Source organism: Suricata suricatta, chromosome 9, assembly GCF_006229205.1.
Source record: "Suricata suricatta isolate VVHF042 chromosome 9, meerkat_22Aug2017_6uvM2_HiC, whole genome shotgun sequence".
NCBI lineage: Eukaryota > Metazoa > Chordata > Mammalia > Carnivora > Herpestidae > Suricata > Suricata suricatta.
The window spans coordinates 118,059,896-118,084,325 of record NC_043708.1 but is presented as its reverse complement, the minus strand read 5'-3'; the positions used below and the strand labels follow the sequence as shown (position 1 = coordinate 118,084,325).

General features: G+C 38.5%; 1 protein-coding gene across 1 annotated transcript; it reads right to left on the bottom strand.

The window, feature by feature from the left end:
• Positions 1-5,060: 5,060 nt before the first annotated feature.
• NDN (necdin, MAGE family member) lies at positions 5,061-6,729 on the bottom strand. The gene has a single exon (XM_029951398.1). The coding sequence runs from the start codon at positions 6,607-6,609 to the stop codon at positions 5,635-5,637; it is 975 nt and encodes a 324-aa protein (XP_029807258.1). The 5' UTR covers positions 6,610-6,729; the 3' UTR covers positions 5,061-5,634.
• Positions 6,730-24,430: the final 17,701 nt, after the last annotated feature.

Below are 24,430 nucleotides of genomic sequence, written 5' to 3'. Positions count from 1 at the left end.
ACACCATACACAAAAATTAACTCAAAATGGCTGAAGGACCTCAATGTGAGACAGGAAACCATCAAACCCTCAAGGAGAAAGTAGGGAAAAACCTCCTAGACCTCCACCGCAGCAATCTCCTACTTGACACATCCCCAAAGGCAAGGGAAATTAAAGCAAAACTGAACCCTTGGGACTTCATCAAGATAAACAATCTTCTGCACTGCAAAGGAAACAATCAAGAAAACTAATAGGCAACCAACAGAATGGGAAAAGATAGTTGCAAATGACATATCAAATAAAGGGCTAGTATCTAATATCTACAAGGAACTCACCAAACTTCACACTCAAAAAACAAATAACCCAGTGAAGAAATGGGCAGAAGACATGAACAGATACTTCTCCAAAGAGGACATCTAGATGGCATACAGGCACATGAAACAATGCTCAACATCACTCATTATCAGGGAAATACAAATCAAAACCACACTGAGATACCACCTCACACCAGTCAGAGTGGCTGAAATGAACAAATCAAGAGACTATAGATGCTGTCGAGGGTGTGGAGAGACGGGCACCCTCCTACACTGTGGGTGGGAATGTAATCTGGTGCAGCCACTCTGGAAAACAGTGTGGAGGTTCCTCACAAACTATCCATAGAACTCCCATATGACCCAGCAATAGCACTGCTAGGGATTTTCCAAGGGATTAGAAGTGCTGATGCATAGGAGCACATGTACCTCAATGTTTATATCGACACTTTCTACAATAGCCAAAACATGGTAAGAGTCTAAATGTCCATCACCTTATGAGTAGATCAAGAAGATGTGGTATATATACACAATGGAGTACTACATGGCAATGAGAAACAATGAAATCTGGCCATTTGTAGGAAAGTGAATGGACCTTGAGGGTGTCATGCTAAGCAAAATAAGTCTGTCAGAGGAAGAAAGATACCATATGTTTGCACTTACAGGTCTACAGGAGAAGCCTAACAGGACCATTGGGAGGGGAAGGAGGAAAGAGAGTTGGGAAGAGAGAGGGGTGCAAATCATGAGAGACTATTGAATACTGAAAAGGAACCAAGGGCTAAAGAGGGAAGGGGGCGGGGGGAAGTTAGTGGCGGTCATGGAAAAGGGCACTTGTGGGGAAGAGCACTGGGTGTTATATGGAAACCAATTTGACCGTAAGCTATTTAAAAATAAAATAAAATCAGGATCTGATAAAAAAAAAATAAAAATGTGGCATACACCCACAATGAAACATAGATACAGAGAATGAATGGATGGTTGTCAGAGACGGTGATTAAGGGGTGGGGTGGGATGAGTAAAGGTGGCTGAAAGGTATATACTTCCAGTTATGAGAACTGGGGATGTAATTTGAAGCCTTGTGACTATAGTTAACAGTACTGTATTACATATTTGAAAGTTGTAGGAGAACATATTTTAAAAGTTCTCAACATCATGATAAACATAGTCACCATCTGTCACCATACAATGTCGTTACAATGTTATTGACTATATTCCCTATGCTGTTCACCTTATCATGGTGAACATTGTGTAATGGGTAGAATTGTTGAATCACTGTGTTGTACACCTAAAACTAACATATCATTGCATGTCAACTATAATTCAATAACAAAAATTTACAAAATAAAAACATCCCAAAAAATGTTCTCATCACAAGAAGAAATGTAACGTGTGGTGATGGATGTTAACTAATTGTAATAATTTCACAATATATACATACATCAAATCATTATGTTGTTCACCTAAATCCAATAGAATGATATATGCCAGTTTGTATCAACAAAGAAATAAAATTTATAAATAAAATCCTACTAGATATTGGTCCAATTTCTTAGTGTATTCAAATAATTGACTCTTTAGGGGTGCCTGGGTGGCTCAGTTGAATAAGCATCTGACTTCACCTCAGGTCATGATATCCTGATCTGTGAGTTTGAGCCCTTTGTCAGACTCTGTGTTAACAGCTTAGAGCCTAGAGTCTGCTTCAGATTCTGTGTTTACCTCTCTCTCTGCCACTCCCCCTCCCCTCAAAAATAAATAAACTTAAAAAAAATTAAGAACTGACTCTTTAAAAAATTCTTGTTTACACTATATTTTTCTGAAGAAATTCTAATTTCAACTTGTCCATATTTCATCTACTTTAGAGTAGTTTATCATTATTTTCTGTGTTTGCTTTTGTTTTTGCTATGTGATAGAGTAGGTCTTTTATAATGTTTTCAGTTACTTAAGTGATACAGCAAATATTTATCAGTGCATATGTATGCCATGCCAGTCCCTACATTAAGCATCAAGGAATTGATAAAAATGACAGACACAGTTTTTATCTTTAGGTACATAAAAATCCAGGAAAAGAGAGACAAACTAAATATATTTATAAACAGTATGTGTACATTGGGTTAACAGTTTAGGATGCTGCTGTAATAATGGGAGAACATGACTGTGCTTTAAAGGCTAAGAAAGCATTCCTACCTGAAGTGGTGTTCATAAGTTGATCAGGTGAAGGTTCAAGATGGAGGAGGCCATAAAAGGCTTTTCAAGCAGAGGAAATACTAAACTGTATAACCAGTTTATTTGAAACACATCTGTACAATTTAATAATGATAATATAAATGTCATTTTCCTCTCTCAGAATAGCTTAGAGCAAGTGGCATTATATTTTATATTCAGTTTAGAAAGGCCCTCTTTCCTTCCATGAATTTAATAAAATGAAATTAATTACAGTAAAATATGTGTGTGGTGTTTGTAAAAAAAAAAAGTGACATTCCAGGTGGAAGAACAGATAAAATGTCAAAAATAATGAGAAATTAGGAACTCTCTCCCAGCCACAGCAGTCTTAGCTTCACCACACTGTCATCCAAGATGAATAGCAAGGATTTGCAGTACTTTCTGAATGACCTCTCCCAGCACCTTGTAGGTGAATCTTTTGGAAAATATTTGACAAGACCTCCAACATTTTATTTATGCCCAGTATGAAAATCTAAGAAAGGTATTGAATACTCCCTCCCAGTGCTCCATGCTGGGACAGATATCTGCTGGACCAAATGTCATGAATTAACACTGTTGCACACTAGGAAGCCTCTTCCTTTAGGTCTGGCTGCCTCTGAGATAGTATAGGAGCTGAGCATCCCTGCCCACAGGACTTGCTGGGTTCAATTCTCATTTCTCAGGATAAGGTCTTTCTCCTTCTTCAGAGGTTCAGTTCTCTAGGGCATGGATGGGTGTCTGTGTCTGTGAGCTTGGGGAGCTGTCAAGTGGTTCTCCCTGTCTCTCATAGCAGGGAGGAAGGTGAATACAAACGCAGGAGTTTAAGTGAGAGGTGAAGGACTGCCTGCCCAGGGTCCTCTGGGTTTGACTGAAACAAGTGTACAGAAGTTATAGTTGATGCAAGTAGTCAACCCAGCAGTGAGAAAAGCAATAGCACATTAGAGAAAATGACCAGCATCCTGCTATGGCAGGAGTGACAGCTGTGGCCCTGCCCCAGAAATGGAACATCCTGGATATCCCCATTATTTTATATTCAAACGGGGCAGATTTGTTTTGATTTTGTAAATTTTTGGGTGACAAGAAGTAAACTTTTTTTAACATTTCTAAAATTTTTAAAGAGATAATACCTTGGCTCTGGGTAAGTGGCTGCATCAAAACCAGATCACCCCTGCCTGAGTTACTGAAGAAATGCCTCTGCCATGGGAGACTTTACAGTAAGTCTACTAAACTGGGGATGGATTCCATCTGAGCATGTGAGACTTCTTGAACATTTTTAGCACCTGCATCTACCTATTAAGTGTTCCCATTAAGTGTTAAGAATCCTAGCTTTCAATCCAGACTGTAATTCCTTCACTCAAATATAATTCCATTTACTTCTTTAGGAGGTGATGTCACACATGTGTTCCCTTTATTATGTCTTTCCCCAGAAAAGATTCCGGCTTTGACAAAATGATCTTTTCCAATCTTCCAAAGTTCTAAAGTTTTCTGGTCACTTTAAAAGACCCATTTCTTGCCCCACACCCTTGCAGGATTGAAAGCTTCATAATGAGATTTATCTCATCATTGCCCCTTACCCCCATCCTCACCCCATTCCACCCTCCTAGGGATTGGCTGGTGGCCCATTGCAATTCAAGAACTGCTGGATCACAGATGTCCCAAAAGGCAACCTTCCCACCCCATCTCCACCTCCCTCCCCTAAGTAGTCCCATGTGTGTTGAACATCACTGTTCAAGAGAAGGCACCCTCACCTCAGTCATTCAGGGAAGACCATGTTTCAATTCTTGGCTTCACTGCTAAGCAGAAATATGATCTGGTTAAATCCATTAATCTCTCTGAAACAAATTTTCTTGATTTATACGATCAGAATAAGATTGCTTTCTCTAAGATTAATGTGAGGATTCATTAGAAAAATAAAATCCCTAGCCTCATGTGTGTGACTTTGTGTTTTCGGGGTAGGGAGCTAAGAGTATATTCTCTAACATGGAACTTTAAGAATGAAATTAAATAGCAAGAAATGTGGGGCAATTGTAGGCAGGGGGAGAAAGGTATAGGCTCTGGACGTATTCTGTCTGGGTTCAAATCTTAGCTCCTCCTCTCACTAAGCTATATGATCTGGGGAAAGTTAGTTACATACTTTGTTTCTGTACTTCGTCCATGGTGCAGATATGAAAAGTGCCTGCTTCAAAGGCTGTTTTAAGTATCAAAGACAAAGAGAAAATACAAGTAAAGGGCTTTAGCACAATGCCCCATTTTTAAGTGCCCACAAAAGTCAGCTAATGTTAATAAAATGTAGAAAATCTAAGAAAGGAACTTGAAATATTAACCCTTGTTTCTAAGTGATGTGATTATGAACATTTTTGCTTTGTTGTTTTTACACTTTTCTGTATTTGTCAGTTTTGAGATGAACATGTAAGTTACATTTTAAAAACTTCACACATTTATGAGTAGTGACAGAACAGTGATTTTCTCACCCTATTAGCTGAAATTATCATATTTGTACACTTAGTAGAATGTCTCATTCCCAATCCATACTGCTGTGTTAAAAAGATAAGAGTACGCTTTTCCAAAAAATGACTGTATCACAAGACTCTTTAATGTTTAAGGTTTACTCATGGTGGGGATGTATTTGTGTTTAGTAAAATGTGCCAAGTGCCCACATTGAGGCCATTTCAGTTCACATCACTGCACTCCACACGGATGTTTACTGTGCCCAGCGAGGTCATAAAGAGAGGGGCCTTGACTTTTCTCTTGGTTAGGCCAGCTTTACCGGTGAGTTCTTTCAAACTCTCCAGAAGTAGTCTACCATAGTATACATCATTCGTTCCATATAAAATAAGATGGAAAAATTCTCAATGTATTTCATAAGTTTAGCACGTCTCTGGTACAAAAATTCAAGAAAGGTAGCACAAAAAGCGAAAGCACCAACCGAGCTTACTTATAAACAAACATGCATAAATCCTACACACTATCTAATAGTACTGAAATGAATACAACATTGCATTAAAAAGTATAAAAGCACTGTACTGAAAACTTAAAGTTACACGTGAAATACTGCACTGTAAATCCTGAATACTCTAATGTCCCACCCCCACCCCTCCGCCACCCTGGTGAGGGTCAGAAACCATTATTCTGCCTCCAGACCTTGCTAGTCCTCGGAGACACTGTTGCGGGGGCAGTGGGCAGTGGGATCAGCCTCCCGCAGAGCTCTGGCCTCCTCCAGAGCCTCTCTGTATCGGGAAGGCCAGGCCTGGGGGTCTTTCTTAAACACCCTGGCCAGGAACTCCATGATTTGCATCTTGGTGATTTCACGGCTGGCACGGGAACCCCAGAAGAACTCATACTCAGGTGGCTCAACGTGAGGTACGCGCTGGTACTTCAGGTAATTCTGTTGGACGAACTCCTCGGTGATGAGCTTTCTCACATCTCCAAATGTGGAATGCTTCTTCCAGGGTCGCAGCCCCAGGATGCGCAGCACATTCCAGACGGCACTCTCTCTGGCACCGCGACCTTTCACATAGATGAGGCTCAGGATCATCAGCAGGAGGCCTGTCATGGGCATACGGTTGCTCAGCGCCACCCTGTCCAGCTCCTCTGGCTCAAGCGCTTTGACAAGCGAAAACTCCATCGTGTGCAGGCTAGTCAGCCTCAGGTGTAGCCCAAATACTCGTGCGAGGATGAGGCTGGTGCGCCTGAGAATGCTTCTACACCATTTCTTATAACTGCCAATGACATCCTTCACCATGTCTGGGAACCAGATGATCATTCTCTTCTGATCCTTGACCAACACGTACCACATGAGCTCGTGCGCCTTCTGCACCAGCTGGGCCGGGGCTGGTGGCGCTGGGCCAGGCTGGGCCACTGGGGCTTGGTGGGCGCGGCCTTCCTCCGCAGCCTGCTGCAGGGCCTTCGGGTCTCCCTCCTCTCTAGGGGCCTGGGGCGGAGGCGAAGACAGCTGGGCGTCGGTCGGGCCTAGAGGAGGGCTCTCTGGCGCTGCGAGGGTCGCGGCCTGAGGCTCGGGCTGGGTGGGCCCCCCGGGAACCCCAGGACTGCTGTGCATCTCGGAGTTGGAGGCCTCAGCTGAAGAGTTGGGGTCGCACACATCCTTACTTTGTTCGGACATATCTGCTCCGTCTGACAAGGGCAGGGCCTCTGCGTCCGGGAGCTCTTCGAGTCTGCGCTCCCTCCGCGGACTCCTGGAGAGGAAGTGCGCTTTGCTGCGCTCGGCGCCTTCCGCAGCAGCCGGGCGGGGCGGGGCGGCGGCGGGACCGGCCACTGCGCTTGCGCGTCCGCAGGCTGATGGCCTGTCCACAGCAGGGGGGCGGGGCGGGGAACTCGACGGGGCGGGTGTGTCTTGAGGCCCTACAGTGGTAGTGGGGAGCACCCTGAAATAGGACAGCAGTGACCCACAGATGTCTCCTTTGGCCTGATGAGGTGGTGGGAATGAGGGGAGAGAGCTGGATGAGTACTGGAGAAGGAGCATTGGAGAAGTTTAAGAGGATATTGGTAATTTAAGTTTCTATGATAAGTTTCTTCAATATTTTGAGAAATGTTTAATAGGGCATATCCAGAATTAAGGTAGATATAAAAGTCCCAGAGAAAGGTCTAGACTGGTGTGTAAATTTGAATTTCATGACAATGAGTGTGAGACTTTAAACCAAGAGAACAGTCGGTATTGCCCGACCAAAAATGTAAACTGAGAAGATGTTGGCTCAGATTCTAATCCTGGGAAATACCAATAAAAATTGGTGGAGTCCCTGCTACATGTGAGAGTTTATAAAATGAGAAATGTAGAACTTATTCAATCCATGTGCTAACGGAACTTTCTTGGATATAATATACGAATGACCTTGCTATGTTTTCATAGTCATAGATTTTGGTTTTCTTTTACTTCCCTTGGCTCATTTTGATTTTCTTTTAATTTTTTCATTAAGAACCCATCATATAAAGAGTGTCATATTTATTAGGACAAACTTTTTCCCTATTTGCCTGGCATACTCCCTTCCCTAATGACTTTTGTGACCTCTACTCTGTGTTCTTATGAAAACTTCATCTTCTCACAGGATCCTGCCCTGACCCTCTCTCTCAGCAACTGGCTGGTGCTATTTGGCAGCCACACCCCAAACCCTTCCAACACTTTTTTTTTTAACATAGGTCCCATAAATCTTAACTGGCAATCTCTTTCATGACCAACAATGAGATGCAACATATTTGTGTCCCTGTGTGTTTTTGTGGGTGTTTTGTTTTGTGTTGTTGTTTTTTTTTTTAATTTCAGAAAACGGATCCACATTGGGCAAAAACAAAGTTAACACTCCCAAAGAGGGGCGCCTGGGTGGCTCAGTCAGCTGTGTCCGGCTTCAACTCAGGTCATGATCTCAAGGTTCATGGGTACAAGCCCCAAGTCGGGCTCTGTGCTGACAACCCAGAGCCTGGAGCCTGCTTCAGATTCTGTGTCTCCCTCTCTCTCTGATCCTTCCCTGCTCCTGCTGTCTCTCCCTGTCTCTCAAAAATAAATAAAAAACATTTTGAAAAATAAAAAAATCCCAAAGGAACACCTATGAAGAAAGATGTGGGTGTAAAAGCCTCTGAATCCAGAATTCCTTAGGCTGATAATAATCCCTGGTCCGAGTCAGTGTGGTCCTTCAGCTCTTCCTGGGTTTCCTCAAGGGAACAGCTTCTTAAATATGTGCTGTCTTGAGTCTGTTATTGTCACTTGAAACACAAAGCATATTTAAAGTATTGTCTTGGCATTTCCAGAGTCCTCTTTGTATTTTCTTTGATCACCTTTCTCATTTCCCTCTTTATTTTTTCCCCAAGAAAGTTGGCTTGGAAGTGTTTTCATGTCATTTCTCTATCTTTGGATTTTCATGCTTGCATCACCTTTCATAGGACAATGCATCCTAGGACTCCTTAACATTTCACTTCACAAGAGTATGCCTTATTTGGACTTAACAGATATGCCTTAGTTAGGATTTTTACTATTAATCATTTTCTTCTTTTTCTTTAATTTAAGGATTTCTATTTTTTGAATACATCTTACAGAATTGTGTCAGCTATATTTGTTGTTTTTATTATTTAAAAATGACTATAGAATCAATTTACTGCCCTTATTCATCTTAAAATAATCCTCACTCCTTGCATTTTTATCTCCACTAGTTTTCTTCTCCCCCTCCTTTAATTTGGATTTTTTGGGTAACTTAACTATTTGGGTTAAATATTTACTTCATGTAAGGTGTTGTAAAAAATTTTTAAGTTTATCTATTTATTTTGAGAGAAAGAGAGAGAACATGAACAATGGAGGGGCAGAGAGAGAGATGGACAGAGAGTATCCCTAGCAGGCTCCTTGCTGTCAGTGAAAAGTCTGACTCAGGGCTTGAACTCACAAACCATGAGATCATGACCTGAGCCGAAACCAAGAGTTGGACACTTAACCAACTGAGCCACTCATGCACACCTAAGGAATTTTTAATAATGAAAATGTTAGAGTCTATTATTTAAATCTCATCTCAGCTTTGGATATAAGCCATAATTTTTGCCACTGTGAGGTAATGAAAATTACACCCTCATATTTCATCCTCCTAGGTTTAATAGATCCATGAAGTTAAACTACAAGCTTGGGCACAAAAGTTATAAATGTATAAAACACTTATATATAAAAAGTAAGAAAGCAATTTTAAAAACAATTATACAAATATAGAGCTCCTTCAGTAAATCCTGCTGCTGTGGGATACCAAAGTTCTGACCAAGGAGCTTGCTTGTTGCTGCCTGAACTGGAATGGACCTCATTCTGGTGAAGTTGCCCATGGCCAAAAATGGTCACCCACCTCTACCACAGCTCACTTCACCTTACTTCTGACAGGAGGGTTATTTAATACTGTACCAGTTCCTGTGTATTATGACCTCGATGAAGGAGTTTGTTCAGAAAATTCAAGGCATCAGAACTGATGCCCAAATTTGAAACCATGTACAGGATAGACCCCTATTACTGCTCACTCTTAAAGCCATAGTGATAACATTGTCTTTCCAGAAAAAAGTCTCCTGAAGAAGCTCCATTTCTTACCAAAAATAAAAGTCAATGGGTGAGGGTAAGAAAAAAGTAAAGCTTGGGGGTAGCCTTTAAGTAGAAAAAGAGTACATGCACATGTGTCATGGAAGGAGTCAGTAGCTTGATGGGTACCTAATAAGATGCCTACCCATAAACCAGGCATGCAGACCTTCAGAATGATAAGAAAAAGGAAAGATGACACAATGGAAACAAGAGGAAATTAATATATATAGGAGATCCACAATTTCCTTAATTTAAGGGTCAAGATTTGGAGCTGTAGCTCCAGTGATGCTCGGAGAATGTTGAGGATAAATTTGGCTTGCTGGGTTTCTCCAGTGTTAGACCTGTTTGATATGGGCAATGAGTTCTTTCAGGCCAACTCTCAGAAGCAAAAGCTTGAATTTTACAAAATATCTGCTCAAATAAACCAATGAATGGCTACACTTTAAATCAAAATTCTGTAAGTAGAAGTTCCATGGACATATGAAGTATATGGAGAAAATTATAACTTAACATGTTCTGGTACAGATACTTTTGCTGGTGGGATACTTCAGATTCTGTAATGTGGAACACATTACACAGCTGTGGAATAGGCTGTTCTTGGCAGACTCTGGAGTAGGAGGAGAAGTCTGTCCTGGCACTGGTTTCCATAGTGAACAGAGGAAGGGGGGTCATTCCAGAGCTTCCAGTGGACAGCACGCATGCTCACAGTGCAGAAGCCCAGAGGCCCCAAATGAAATGTGAATCCTTCTGGCTTTTTCCTGTCAGCATAGGCAGCAACCTCCACCTTGGAGCCCCCATATGGGCCCCAAATGCCTTGCAGGCCAAGGAATTGAAACACAGAACTCACATTAATGTGTTCAGCAAACATTGAGCAATAACTATCATATGCCTGAAAGATTTTCATTTTAGAAATATAGCTCAGTCTGAGGGGGAAACCAAATGGACTGTTTGGCAGGCTGGTCCCTTTATATTAGAAAATAATAAGCAAGGATAGTCGGTGCTGCTTTCCACAGTTAGGAGAGGGAGGAAGGAAACACAACCTTGGCCCCTAATCTTTTCTAGTCTCCCAAGAGTGACACTGCACATGCCTGTTCAACTGAGGCCCAAGAACACTCACTGAATGGGAAAACTTCTAGTCCTGCGTAGACCCATAATACAGCCTACCAACTCTTAGCGACTAACCAGGATAAGATTTTAGGAGAGTCAACTGGAATCCGAATTATGACTAAAGTTGGAGGCAGGTAGACAAAATGAGAAAGACAAACCAATTAGGGGACCTTTTGGGGAATTCCTCTTGAAAAAAGGATGATGGCTTGCACTTCATCTTCATTTGGCAACTATTTATTAAATGCTACATTTCAGGCATTGTTCCTGGGAATATAATGAGAAGGAGAGATGTGTCCTCTGCAATCTGTACTGAAGGGAAATGGTGGAGAAAAAGGATCATAAACAAAAAAAATTGATAGATAAATAAATGACTATTATGCATCAATTTATGGCATAACATACTGCCAAGGAGCCACAATGTTGTCACAGAGGATAGAACAGAGGAAACTTATGTTTAATAAGGATTCTAGGGAAGACATAAATAATAAGAAAATATAAGAGAGACTGTGAATATCATGTATGGTCAGGATTCTGTCTTGGGGGTTGTCTGGGATGAAACAATGCCTTATGGCTAGGATATGGGGGCACCACTTCCTGAAATTATCTGTAGATTACTACCTGAGAAAAGTAAGTAGACATGGCCAGCTGATATCCAGATACATAGGTTTCATAAAAGAGGCCTGGGCTAAAAAGGGAAGTTTGGAAAATAAAGATGGTAATAACAGCATCCTGAGAGAGTGTCTAGAGCAAGGCTGTTCAAAGAGAACCATTCATCATAAGGATAGGATAATTTTTCATTATGTGGACAGAATAATGCCTACCACAGAGGTTCATACCTCCGTACCCTTCACACATGTATAAATGCCCTCTGGACATGGGATAAACAAAAATAAAGTGTAATGAAAGAAAAAAAAAACCTTCCCTGTGTACTGCCAAATGCCATTTTATGGGAAGAACAGTTTTCTAGTTGAAAACCACTGAAAATGACAAGCAGGGAAGAATGAAGAAAGACAGAGCCAACCAACAGGTTCAGGTCATGTAAGCCTCTTCCTAAACTATCATATGACTTTCCTCGCTGGATCTATTTCTGGGACATATTAAAATAGATTGTTTCATCTTTAACAATCATCTTGAAGATAAATCCTATTTACGCAGACCCTGGGTTCAAGTTTGTGGTGTATAACTCTTTGTACATGTTGCTGAATTTAGTCTGCTGATATTCTGTTGAGGATTCTTTTTTTTAATTTAATAGTTTATTGTCAAATTGGTTTCATATAACACCCAGTGCTTCTTGCCACAAGTGCACCCCACCATGACCATCACCCCCTTCTCCCCAACCCCCTCCCCCTTTAGTCCATGCTTTGTTTTCAGTATTCAATAGTTATGTATGTGTTCATCAGGGATATTGGTCCGTGGTTTGGTTTTTTTTCTACTATCATAATCTGGTTTTGATATTAAGGCATTAGAGCCTTATAAAATTATTTGGAGACTGTTCTTTACTCTTCTATTTTATGAAAAATGTGTAGAATTTGATTTATTTTTTTATGGTTGGTAGACTTTTTTGGTTAAACCATCAGTACCTAGGAATTTCTTTTTATGATGGTCTGTAATTAAAAGTTTGATTTGTTTAAGTCATTGTGTGTCTATCGGATTTTTTTCCAGTTGGATGAATGTGGTACTTTTTAGTTTAGAAAAAGTTGGTTCATTTCTTCAAAGTTGTAAATTTGATGTGTGTAATGGTGTTTGTAGTATTCCCTGTTATCTTTTACATGTTTGTTTATTTATTTTTGAGATAGAGAGATAAAGAGCAAGGAGGGGAGGGACAGAGGAAGAAGAAGACAGAGAATCTGAAACAGGCTCCACATTGACAGCAGAGAGCCCAATGTGGGGCTCAATTTCACAAACCATGTGATCATGACCTGAGCTGAAATCAGATGCTTAACTGATTGAGCTACCCAGGTGCCCTCTGTCATTATCCTTTTAACGATCAAGTTATCTACTAGGTCTACTACTGGCTTCCTCACCTATACTGGTAACACATACACAAACACGCAAACACACACACACACACACACACACACACACACACACACAGCCAGGCCACAGCTGTTCTCCAAGAGACCCCTTGGTCTTCTATGTACACAAGGGACTCTAGGAAAAGCCAAAAACTCTCCATCAGCATCTGGTCAAATACTTTGAAAATGTCTCTTTCACCAACCATTGCCTAAAAGTTAAGGTTTCCTATAGTCCTGCTGGTCTTGTTTTCTGCACCTTTCTCTTCTGACCCTATGTCCTCCATGAAAAACACGATATGCCAGAGCTTGAAGCTGGCATCTATACACTGATGAGTTCCAAATTTATTCCTTTAGCCTAATATGTCTCTCCTATGGTCTAGAACTGGAAATCCAAAGGACATTTTAACATTATGTCTTTGAACTTTTAATTCAGTGTTCTGCCTGTTCAGTTGTTTGTATATTCTTTATCTCACAGTATGTAAAATAACTGTCTACTCAGGATTCCCATGTAAAAAAATTAATACCATTCATTGGTATTAATCACATAGTTCTCACCTCCTAAATGCCACTACTATACATCTCTCAAAATTACACTCTACTTTTCCAATGTTCTTTCTCACCCAGATTATCACAGTGGACTCCTAATGCATCTTCTCATTTGTATATTTATTCACTACAGTCTTTTCTCCACACTGAAACCAGTACATTTTCTGAAATTAAAATATTCCCCCATTCCAGTTTCCTAGGGCTACTGAAACAAATTACTACAAACTTGGTGCCGTAAAACAATAGAAGTTTATTCTTCTGTGGCAGTTAAAATCTGAGAACAAGGCATGGCTGTATTCCTGATTCAAACTTTAGAGGAGAAAGCTTCCTTGCCTCTCCTATCTTTTGGCCCCTGGCATATTTGGCTTGTGTCAGAATAACTCCAATCTCTACCTCCATCTTCACACAGGTATTCACATAGCTACCCTCCCCAATGTGTCTCTGTGTTTCTGCTCGCTTTCTTCTTTCTGCTATAAATATATAATTTCTGCCATAAATATATCTAAATCTGGGATGATCTCAATTTAAGATCTGAACTTGATCATATTTGAAAAGTCACTTTTTTCTATATTAGATAACATCTCCAAGTTTTGGGGATTAGGGAATGGATATCTTTTGGAGGCCTATTTTTAGCCTAGTACAAGGGTCAATAATATATTAAGAAAGTTGAGAATCCAAGTATTTTATTAGTATGTGAAGTAGAGGAATAATATGGAAACTTGGAAGAAAAATCAAAGGAAGAAAGAATGCTTCGAAACTCTTTTCTTCCAGAAAGATGATTTAAATGTTGTATAGAGTGAATACTCAGGGATTTACAGGAACCACATTACAAGACAATAAAGATGTCAAATGATTCTGAATAAAGTCCAAATGTAGCATTTCTCCTAACTTCTTGGTGTCTGCTACTGGAGAGTCATATTGACCCACAATTGGCTAGTCTCAAGAGGAAAGAACTTCACTGTCCATTTAAAAAAATATTTCTCTGACATTATTTTTTTTCTAAGCTCATTTATTTATTTTTGAGAGAGAGAGAGAGAGAGAGAGAGAGAGAGAGAGAGAGAGAGAATGCACATGTGGCAGAGGGGCAGAGGGGGATGGAGAGAGAGAGAATCCCAAGCAGGCTCCAAACTGTCAGTACAGAGTACAGAGACCGATGTGGGGCTCCAACTCACAAACCAAGAGATTATGACCTGAACATTAAGTCAGATGCTTAACCTATTGAGTTACAAAGGCATCCCAGGAGTTCACTGTCTTAGTATCATTAGGTTACATTGGCTTTCTTCAGGAGTCCCATGGGAAATAGCCTCAACCATCATTTATCCAATGATAAATTAAGATCTTACATTCAGGTACTAACTTTGGAATAAAGAAAGCTCTTCATTTCATGAAGATGGGATGCAATCATCCTCATTGCATCAGAATTCTTAATTCTTAGAATGACTGCTTTCACCTACTCCCATTAATTGCCTGGAGTTTATATATATATTATTACATAATTATATAAATTTACATAAAGTGAAATTTATAATTATACCCTTACATTTCCCCTTCTATTAATGTGTCAGTTAAATAAGTAAATAAGCCCACTTTGCTTTAGATTTATTTTTCAAGTTTTTATTTAAATTCCAGTTAGTTAACATACAGTGTAATATTAGTTTCAGGTATAAAATTTAGTGATTCAACACTTATATACAACAGCGAGTGCACATCGCAAGAAATACACTCCTTAATCCCCATAACCTGTTTAAAACATCCCCCCACCCACCACCCCTCTTGCAACCATCAGTAACCATCTCTATAGTTTAGAGTCAGAGCATGGAATGTTTTCCCATTTCCTTATGTCATCTTCAATGGATTGAAAGAAAAGATACTGTTAAAATGTATATAATACCCAAAGGAATCTACACATTTAATGCAATCCTTCTCAAAATACCTACAGCATTTTTCAGAACCAGAACAAACAATCCTAACATTTGTATGGAAACAAAAGAGCCCAAATAGCAAGTCAATCTTGAAAAAGAAACTCATATCTGGAGTTATCCCGACTCCCAACTTCAAGCTATTTTACAAAACTGTAGTTATCAAGACAGTATTGTACCAGCATAAAAATAGACACTTAGATCAATGGAACAGAGTAGAAAATCCAATAATGGATCCACAACTATATGGTCAACTAATCTTCAACAAAGCAGAAAAGAATGTCTAGCCTCTGGAATACTGGACAACAATATGCAGAAGAATGAAGCTGGACCACTTTCTTACATCATACCCCATAAATGGAATAAGTACCTAAATGTGAGACAGGAAACCATCAAAATCCTACAGAAGAATACAGGCAGCAACCTCTTTGACCTTGGCCACAGCAACTCCTTACTAAATACGTCTCCAGAGGTAAGAAAACAAAAGCAAACATGAGCTCTTGGGACATCATCAAGATAAAAACTTCTGCACAGTAAAGAAAACAATCAGCAAAACTAAAGGACAAACTTCAGAATGGGAAAATATATTTTCAAATATCTAATAAATGGTTAGTATCCAAAATGTATAAAAGATTTGTCGACCTCAACGCCCCCCAAAAAACAGTAATGCAATTAAAAATGAGCAAAAGCCATGAATAAATCTTATTCCAAAGAAGCCAGCCAGGAGGCTAACAGATCTATGAACAAATTCTCAACAAAACTCAGCATCAGGGAAATACAAATCCAATCTACAATGAGATATTACCTCACACCTGATCAAATGACTAAAATCAACAACATAAGAAATAATAGGTGTTGCTGAGGATGCAAAGGGAACCCTCTAATACAATTGGTGAGAATGCAAATAGGTACAGCCACTCTGAAAAACAGACAGAGTTTCCTCAAAAAGATAAAAATAAACATACCCTACGACGCAGGAATTGGGCTACTAGGCATTTATTCAAAGGACATAAAAATACTGATTTGAAGGGACACTTGCACCCTGATATTTACAGCAACATTATGAACAATAGCTAAATAATGATGGAAAGAGTTCAGATGTCCATTGACTGATGAATGGGAAAAGAAGATGCAGTGTATGTGTATGGGATATTATTACCACACCATCAAAAATGAAACTTGAGGAGCGCCTGGGTAGCTCAGTCATTTAACTGTCCAACTTTGGCACAGATCATGATCTCATCTTTTGTAGGTTTGAGCCCTGCACTGGACTATGCTGAAATCTCAGAGCCTGGAGCCTGCTTTGGTTTCTGTGTCCCCCTCTCTCTATCCCACCCCTGCTGGTGCTCAGTCTCTCTCTTTCAAAAAATGAATAAACATTTAAAAACTGTAAAAATATAAATCTTGAAATTTGCAACTATGTGGATGGAGCTAGTGTATTAAGTGAAATAAATCAGAGAAAGACAAATACCATAATATTTCACTCATATGTGGAATCTAAAAAACAAAACAGATTAACATACAGGGATGAAAAGAAAGAGAAGCAAATTATTTTTAAAAACTATTAATGTAGAGAACAAACTTGGGGTTGTTGGAGGTGTGGCGAGTGTGGGGTGGATGGGCTAAATGGGTGATGGGCGTTAAGAAGAGCACTTGATGGGATGAAAACGATTTTATGTGTGATTAATCACTGCATCCTAATCCTGAAACTATTACACAATTTGTTGACTAACTAGAAATTAAATATAAACATAAACAATCTTATTGATAAGAATGTGCTAATTGCAAGGGACTTTAATACTCCACTTACAGAAATGGATAGATCAACCAAACAGAAAATCACTAAAGAAACGATGGACCTGAATGACACATTGGAACAGATGGAATTGATAGATATATTTAGAACTATGCATCTGTGAAGCTAGGGAATTCACCTTCTTTTCAAGTACGCATGGCACATTCTCCAAGATAGATCACATACTGGGGCATAAAGTAGCCATTCATAAATATAAACGAATTGAGATTATACCATTCAGACTTTCAGGTCACAATGCTATCAATCACAGGAAATCACCTGAAATCAATCACAGGAAAAACTCTGGAAAACCTTAAAAAATGCGGAGGTTAAAAACCACACAACTAAAGAATTATTGGGCCAATCAGGCATTTAGAGAAGAAATTTAAAAATATATAGAAATAAATGAAAATGAAAATACAACAATCCAACCTCTCTGGGACACAGCAAAAGGCAGTTCTAAGAGGAAAGCACATTGCAATCCATACCTATTTCAACAAACTAGAAAAAGTGCAAATTCAAAATCTAACAGCACATAAAGGAACTAGAAGGGGAGCACCAAAAGCACCCCAAACCCAGCAGAAGAAGAAATATAATAAATATCAGGGCAGAAATAAACAATATAGAATCCAAAAAAATATATAGTTGAACATATCAATAAAACTAAGAGATGGTGCTTTGAAAAAAAAAACACAATTGATAAACCTCTAGCCAGGCTCCTCAGGAAAAAAAAAAAGAGAGAACACCTAAATAAGAAAATCATGAATGAAAATGGAGCTACTACAACCAATACCTCAGAAATACAAGCAAACATCAGAGATTACTATGAAAAACTATATGCCAACAAACTGGAAAATCTAGAAGAAATGGACAAATTCCTAAACACACATGCACTACCAAACTCAAACAGGAAGAGATAAAGTGTATGAACAGACCGATAACCAATGAATAAATCGAATCCATTATCAAAAATCTCCCAATGAATAAAGGCCAATGGCCACATGGCTTCCCTGGGGAATTCTACCACATTTAAAACAGATTTAATACCCATCCTTCTCAAGCTATTCAAAAAAATAGAAATAGAAGGAAAACTTCCAAACTCATTTTGATTTCCAAACCAGAGACCCAACAACAAAAAAAGAAGAACTTCAGGCCAATATCCTTAATGAATACAAATGCAAAAATACTCATCAAGATACTTGCAAATCAATCTCAATGGCATATAAAAAGAATTATCCATAATGACCAAGTGGGATTAATTTCTAGGTTACAAGGCTGGTTCAATATTCACGAATCTATCAATGTGATACATCACGTTAGAAAAAGAAACGAAAAAAAACCACATGATAATGTCGATAGATGCAGAAAAAGCATTGGACAAAATACAGCATCCATTTTTAAATTTTTTAAATGTTCTTTTAGATTTATTTTTGAGAGACAAAGAGAGATAGTGTGAGCAGACGGGGGTCAGAGAGAGAGAGAGGAAGATACAGAATCTGAAGCATGCCCCAGGATCTGAGCTAGCTGTCAGCACAGAGCCCAATGCAGGGCTCAAACACACGAACCCTGAGATCATGGCCTGAGCCAAAACCGTATGCTTAACCACCTGAGCCACCCAGGAGCCACACAGCATCCATTTTTAATAAAGACTCTCAAGAAAGTCAGGATAGAATGAACTTACTTAAACATTATAAAAGCAATTTATGAAAAACCCACAGCTAATATCATCCACAGTGGGGAAAAACTGAGAACTTTCCTCCTGAGATCAGGAACAGGACAGGAATGTCCCCTCTCACCACTGTTGTTAAATATAGTGCTGGAAGTCCTAACATCAGCAGTCAGACAAAAGGAAATAAAAGGCATCAGAATTGGCAAAGATTAAGTCAAACTTTCACATTTCATAGATTACATGATACTCTACATTGAAAACCCAACGGACTCCACTAAAAGCCTAGTAGAACTGATTCATGAATTCAGCAAAGTTTCAGGGTACAAAATCAATGTACAGATATCGGTTGCATTTTTATACACCAATAATGAAGCAACTGAAAGCGATATCAAGAAACTGATCCCATTCACAATTGCACGAAAAACCATAAGATACCTAGGAATAAACCTAACCAAGGATGTAAAACATCTTTACAAAAAAAAAAAACTATAGAAAACTTATGAAAGAAACTGAAGAAGACAAAAAGAAAGGGAAAAACATTCTATACTCATCTATCAGAAGAATAAACATTGTTAAAATGTAATTATGACCCAAAGAAGTCTACACATTCAATGCAAACCCAATCAAAATTGCAACATCATTCTTTTCAAAGCTAAAACAAACTATCCTAAAATTTTTATGGACCCACAAAAAACCCAGAATAGTAAAAGTAATATTGAAGAAGAAAACCATAAAGGGAGGAATCACAATCCCCATCTTTAGCCTCTACGACAAAGCTGTCATCATCAAGACAGTATGGTATTGGCACAAAAACAGACACATAGACCAATGGAATAGAATAGAGAACCCATAATTGGACCCACAAATATGTGGCCAATTAATGTTTGAAAAAGCAGGAAAGAGTCTCCAATCGAAAAAAAGGCAGCCTCTTTAACAGGTGGTGCTGGGAGTACTGGGCAGCAACATGCAAAAGAATCAAACTAGACCACTTGCTTACACCATACACAAAAATAAACTCAAAATGGATGAAGGACCTGGATGTGAGACAGGAAACCATTGAAACCCTAGAGGAGAAAGAAGGAAACATCCTCCTTGACCTCAACCGCAGTAATTTCCTACTTCACACATCCCCAGAGGCAAGGGAACCAAGAGCCAAAATAAACTATTGGGACCTCATCAAGATCAAAAGCTTCTGCACTGCAAAGGAAACAATCAAGGAAACTAATAGGCAACCTGACAGAATGTGAAAAGATAGTTGCAAATGGCATATCCGACAAAGGGCTTGTATCCAAAATCTACAAGGAACTCACCAAACTCCACACCTGGAAAAGGAGTAATCCAGTGATGAAATGGGCAGAAGACATGAATAGACACTTCTCCAAAGAGGACATCCAGATGGCCAACAGACATATGAAATGACGCTCAGCGTCACTCATCACCAGGGAAATACAAACCAAAACCACAGTGAGGTTTGGGATTTTGTGCCATTAAAGAGATTTGTCCCTTACTGCTTTGTGAAATTTATTAATATAAACTTGTTCCTTTTATTCTATTATCCCCTTTTAAAGCTTTATGAAACTATAGTGTTGTTGTCTCCTTTGTTCTAATATTAGTGATTTATATTTTATCTCCTTTGATTCCAGAAATTTAGTTAGAAATTTTTCAATACCCTTGATCTTTTAAAAGAATAAGTTTTTTGTTTCATTGATATTATCTATTTTTCTCCATTTTTTATGTCTTGATATTTGTTATTCCCTCTCTTGTACATACTCAGGTTATAATTTGTTCTTCCTTTTCTGTTCTTTTAAGCTAGATGAGAGTAATGATTTGAGAACTTTTTTATTTATAATGTACGCATTTAATCCTATACAACCCCCCCAAGTACTTGTTCAACAACATCTCACACATTTTGATGTGTTTCCTTCTTTTGAAATTTTCCTTAACCCTTGGGTTATTTAGAAGTATGTTATTTAGTTTTTAAATATCTGGGGATATTGCATAAATCATTAATTTATTGATTCTTAATTTAATTTTTTCGTGGTCAGATAATAACACATTTTGTGTTCCTTGAATCCTTTTAAACACAATGAGTTTTTTTCTTTTATGGCCCAGGATATGATCTACCTGTACAGATGTTACATATGTACTCAAAAAATGTATATTATGACGTTATTGTGTTGCATGTCAATCATATCAGTGCCCATCAGGTTTATTTGGTTTATAGTGTTAAACTATCTTATCTTATCTTTGCTAATTATGTGTCTACTGGTTATATCAATTACTAAGAGAACTAATGAAATTGCCCACTATAATTGTAGTTCTACTTATTGATTTTTGCAGATCTTTCTGTCTTAAACCCATTTATTTTGAACTCTATACTTAGACATATGCATATTTAGAACTATAATGTCTTCTTGACATAAAATTTCCTCCGTTATATCTATGAAATATTTTGAAATATTCTTTGCTCTAAAATGCACGTTGTCCAATATTGGAATAGTCAGCACAGTTTTTCATTACTTAGTGTTATCATAAAATATATTTTCTACCCTTTTTGTTTTAAGTTATTATTGTCTTTATAATTAATTAGATTTTTGTAGGTAAAATGTAGGACGCTCATTTGTATGTCTAAATGAAAATGTTTGTTTGGCATTTCATTTTTTATTTATGTGTAGTTGAAATACAATGATACATTAGTGTTGAGTGTACAACAGTGATTCAACAACTCTATATGTTATGCTCATCACAAGTGTAAGCTACCATCTGTCACCATATAACACTATTACACTAACATTCTTTATTGTCTCCTATGCTGTGCTTATCATCTGTGTGAGTTATTCTTTCCATAACTGGAAAGCTGTACATCCTAAACCATTTCTCATTTTACGTACCCTCACCCTCCCCTCTGACAATCACCAGTTTGTTTTTTGTACAAATTATGTTTTTTCTGCTTTTATGTATTTATTTTTTCCTTTTTTTTTTTTGAGCCTGTGATTCTTCTATTTTTTTTCTTTTGTAGTTTATTGTCAAGTTGATTTCTATATAACACCCAGTGCTCATCCTCACAAGTGGCCTCCTCCATGCCCATCACCATGCTTCCCCACTCCCACTCCCCCATCAGCCCTCAGATTGTTCTCAGTATTCAAGAGTCTCTCATGGATTGCCTTCCTCCCTCTGCCCAAATATTTTCCCCATTTCCCTCACCCATGGTCCTCTGTTAGGTTTCTCCTGTTCCACTTATAAGTGAAAACATATGACATCTGTCCGTCTAAGCCAGACTTATTTCACTTAGCATGACTCCCATGACTTCTATCCCCATTGCTACAAATGGCCAGATTGCATTCTTTCTCATTGTCATGTAGTATTCCATTGTATATATAAACCACATCTTCTTGATCCATTTGTCAGTTGATGTATATTTAGGCTCTTTCCATAATTTGGCTATTGTTGAAAGTGCTGCTATGAACATTGGGGTACCTGTGCCCCTGTGCATCAGCACTTCTGTATCCCTTGGGCAATACAAGGGATTATTGCTGGGTCATAGGGGAATTCTGTTAATTTTTGAGGGAACCTCCACAGTGTTTTCCAAAGCAGCTGCACCAGTTTATGTTCCCATCAACAGTGTAGGAGGGTGCCTGTTTCTTCACATTCTCCCCAGTATCCATAGTCTCCTAATTTATTCATTTTAACTACTCTGACTGGCAAGAGGTGGCATCTCAGTGTGGTTTTCATTTGTATTTCCCTGATGATGAGTGACTCTGAGCATCGTTTCATGTGCCTGTAAGCCATCTGGATGGCTTCTTTGGAGAAGTGTCTGTTCATGTCTTCTGCCCATTTCTTCACTGAATTATTTGTTTTTTGACTGTGGAGTCTGGTGAGTTCCTTACAGGTTTTGGATACTAGCCCTTTATTCGATATGTCATTTGCAACTATCTTTTCCCATTCCATTGGTTGCATATTAGATTTCTGGATTGTTTCCTTTGCCGTGCAGAAGCTTTTTATCTTGATGAGGTCCCAATAGTTCATTTTTGCTCTTGATTCCTTTGCCTTTGGGAATGTGTCAAGTAGGAAATTGCTGCGGTTGAGGTCAAGAAGATTGCTTCCTTCTTTCTCCTCTAGGATTTTAATGGTTTTCTGTCTCACATCCAGGTCCTTCATCCATTTTGAGTTTATTTTTGTGTATGGTGTAAGCAAGTTGTCTAGTTTGATTCTTTTGCATGTTGCTGTCCAGTTATCACAGCACCATCTGTTAAAATGGCTGTCTTTTTTCGATTGGAGACTCTTTTCTGCTTTGTCAAAGATTCATTGTTCATATATTTGCAGGTCCAATTCTAGGTTCTCTATCCTATTTAATTTTCTATGTGTCTGTTTTTGTGACAATACCATACTGTCTTAATGATTACAGCTTTGTAGTAATGGCTAAAGTCAGGGATTGTGATGCCTCCCATTTTGGATTGCTTCTTCAATATTGCTTTGGCTATTCAGGGCCTTTTGAGGTTCCATAAAAAATTTAGGATTGTTTGTTCTGGCTTTGATTAGAATGTTCATGAAATTTTTACTGAGATTGCATTGAATGTGTAGATTTCTTTGGGTCATAATCACATTTTAACAATGTTTATTTTTCCGATAGATGAGCATGGAATATTTATCCATTTCTTTGTGCCTTCTTCTATTTCCTTAATAAGTTTTCTATAGTTTTTATTGTACAGGTGTTTTACATCTTTGGTTAGGTATATTCCTAGGTATTTTATGGTTTTTCGTGCAATTGTGAGTGGGATCAGTTTCTTGATTTCTCTTTCAGTTGCTTCATTATTGGTGTATAAAAATGCAACCAAATTCTGTATGTTGATTTTTTACCTTGTGACTTTGCTGAATTCATGGACCAGTTCTAGTAAGCCTCTGGTAGAGCCGGTTGGGTTTTCAGTATAGAGTATCATGTCATCTTCGAAAAGTGAAGGTTTGATTTCATCTTTGCCACTTCTGATGTATTTTATTTCCTTTTGTTGTTTGACTACTGATATTAGGACTTCCAGCACTATGTTAAACAACAGTGGTGAGAGTAGGCATCCCTGTGTGTTCCTGATCTCAGGGGGAGAGCTCTCAGTTTTCCCCATTGAGGATGATGTTACCTGTGGGCTTTTCATCAATGGATTTTATGATGTTTAAGTAAGTTCCTTCTATCCCGACTTTCTTGAGGGACTTTATCAAGAAAGGATGCTATGTTTTGTCAAATGCTTTTTCTGTATCTACTGACTGGGTCATATGGTTTTTATATTTTCTTTTGTTAATGTGATGTATCACATTGATTTATTTGAGAATATTGAACCAGCTCTGTAACCCGGGAATGAATCCCCCTCGATCATAGTGGATAATTCTTTTTATAAGCTAGTATCTTGTTGAGGATTTTTGAAACCAGATTCATCAAGGATATTAGCCTGTAGTTCTCTTTATTCTTTGTTGGATCCCTGTCTGGTTTGGGAATTAAAGTGATGCTGGCTTCATAGAATGAGTTTGAAAGTTTTTCTTCCATTTCTATTTTTTGGAATAGCTTGAGAAGAATAGGTATTAACTCTGCTTTAAACATCTGGTAGAATTCCCCCAGGGAAGCCATCTGGCCCTGGGCTCTTATTCATTGGGAGGTTTTTAATAACTGATCAATTTCTTCACTGGTTATGGGTCTGTTCAGATTTTCTATTTCTTCTCATTTGAATTTTGGTAGTGCATGTGTGTTTAGGAATTTGTCCATTTCTTCTAGGTTGTCCATTTTTTTCGCATATAATTTTTCATAGTATTCCCTGATAATTGCTCATGTTTCTGAGGGATTGGTTGTAATAGATCTATTTCA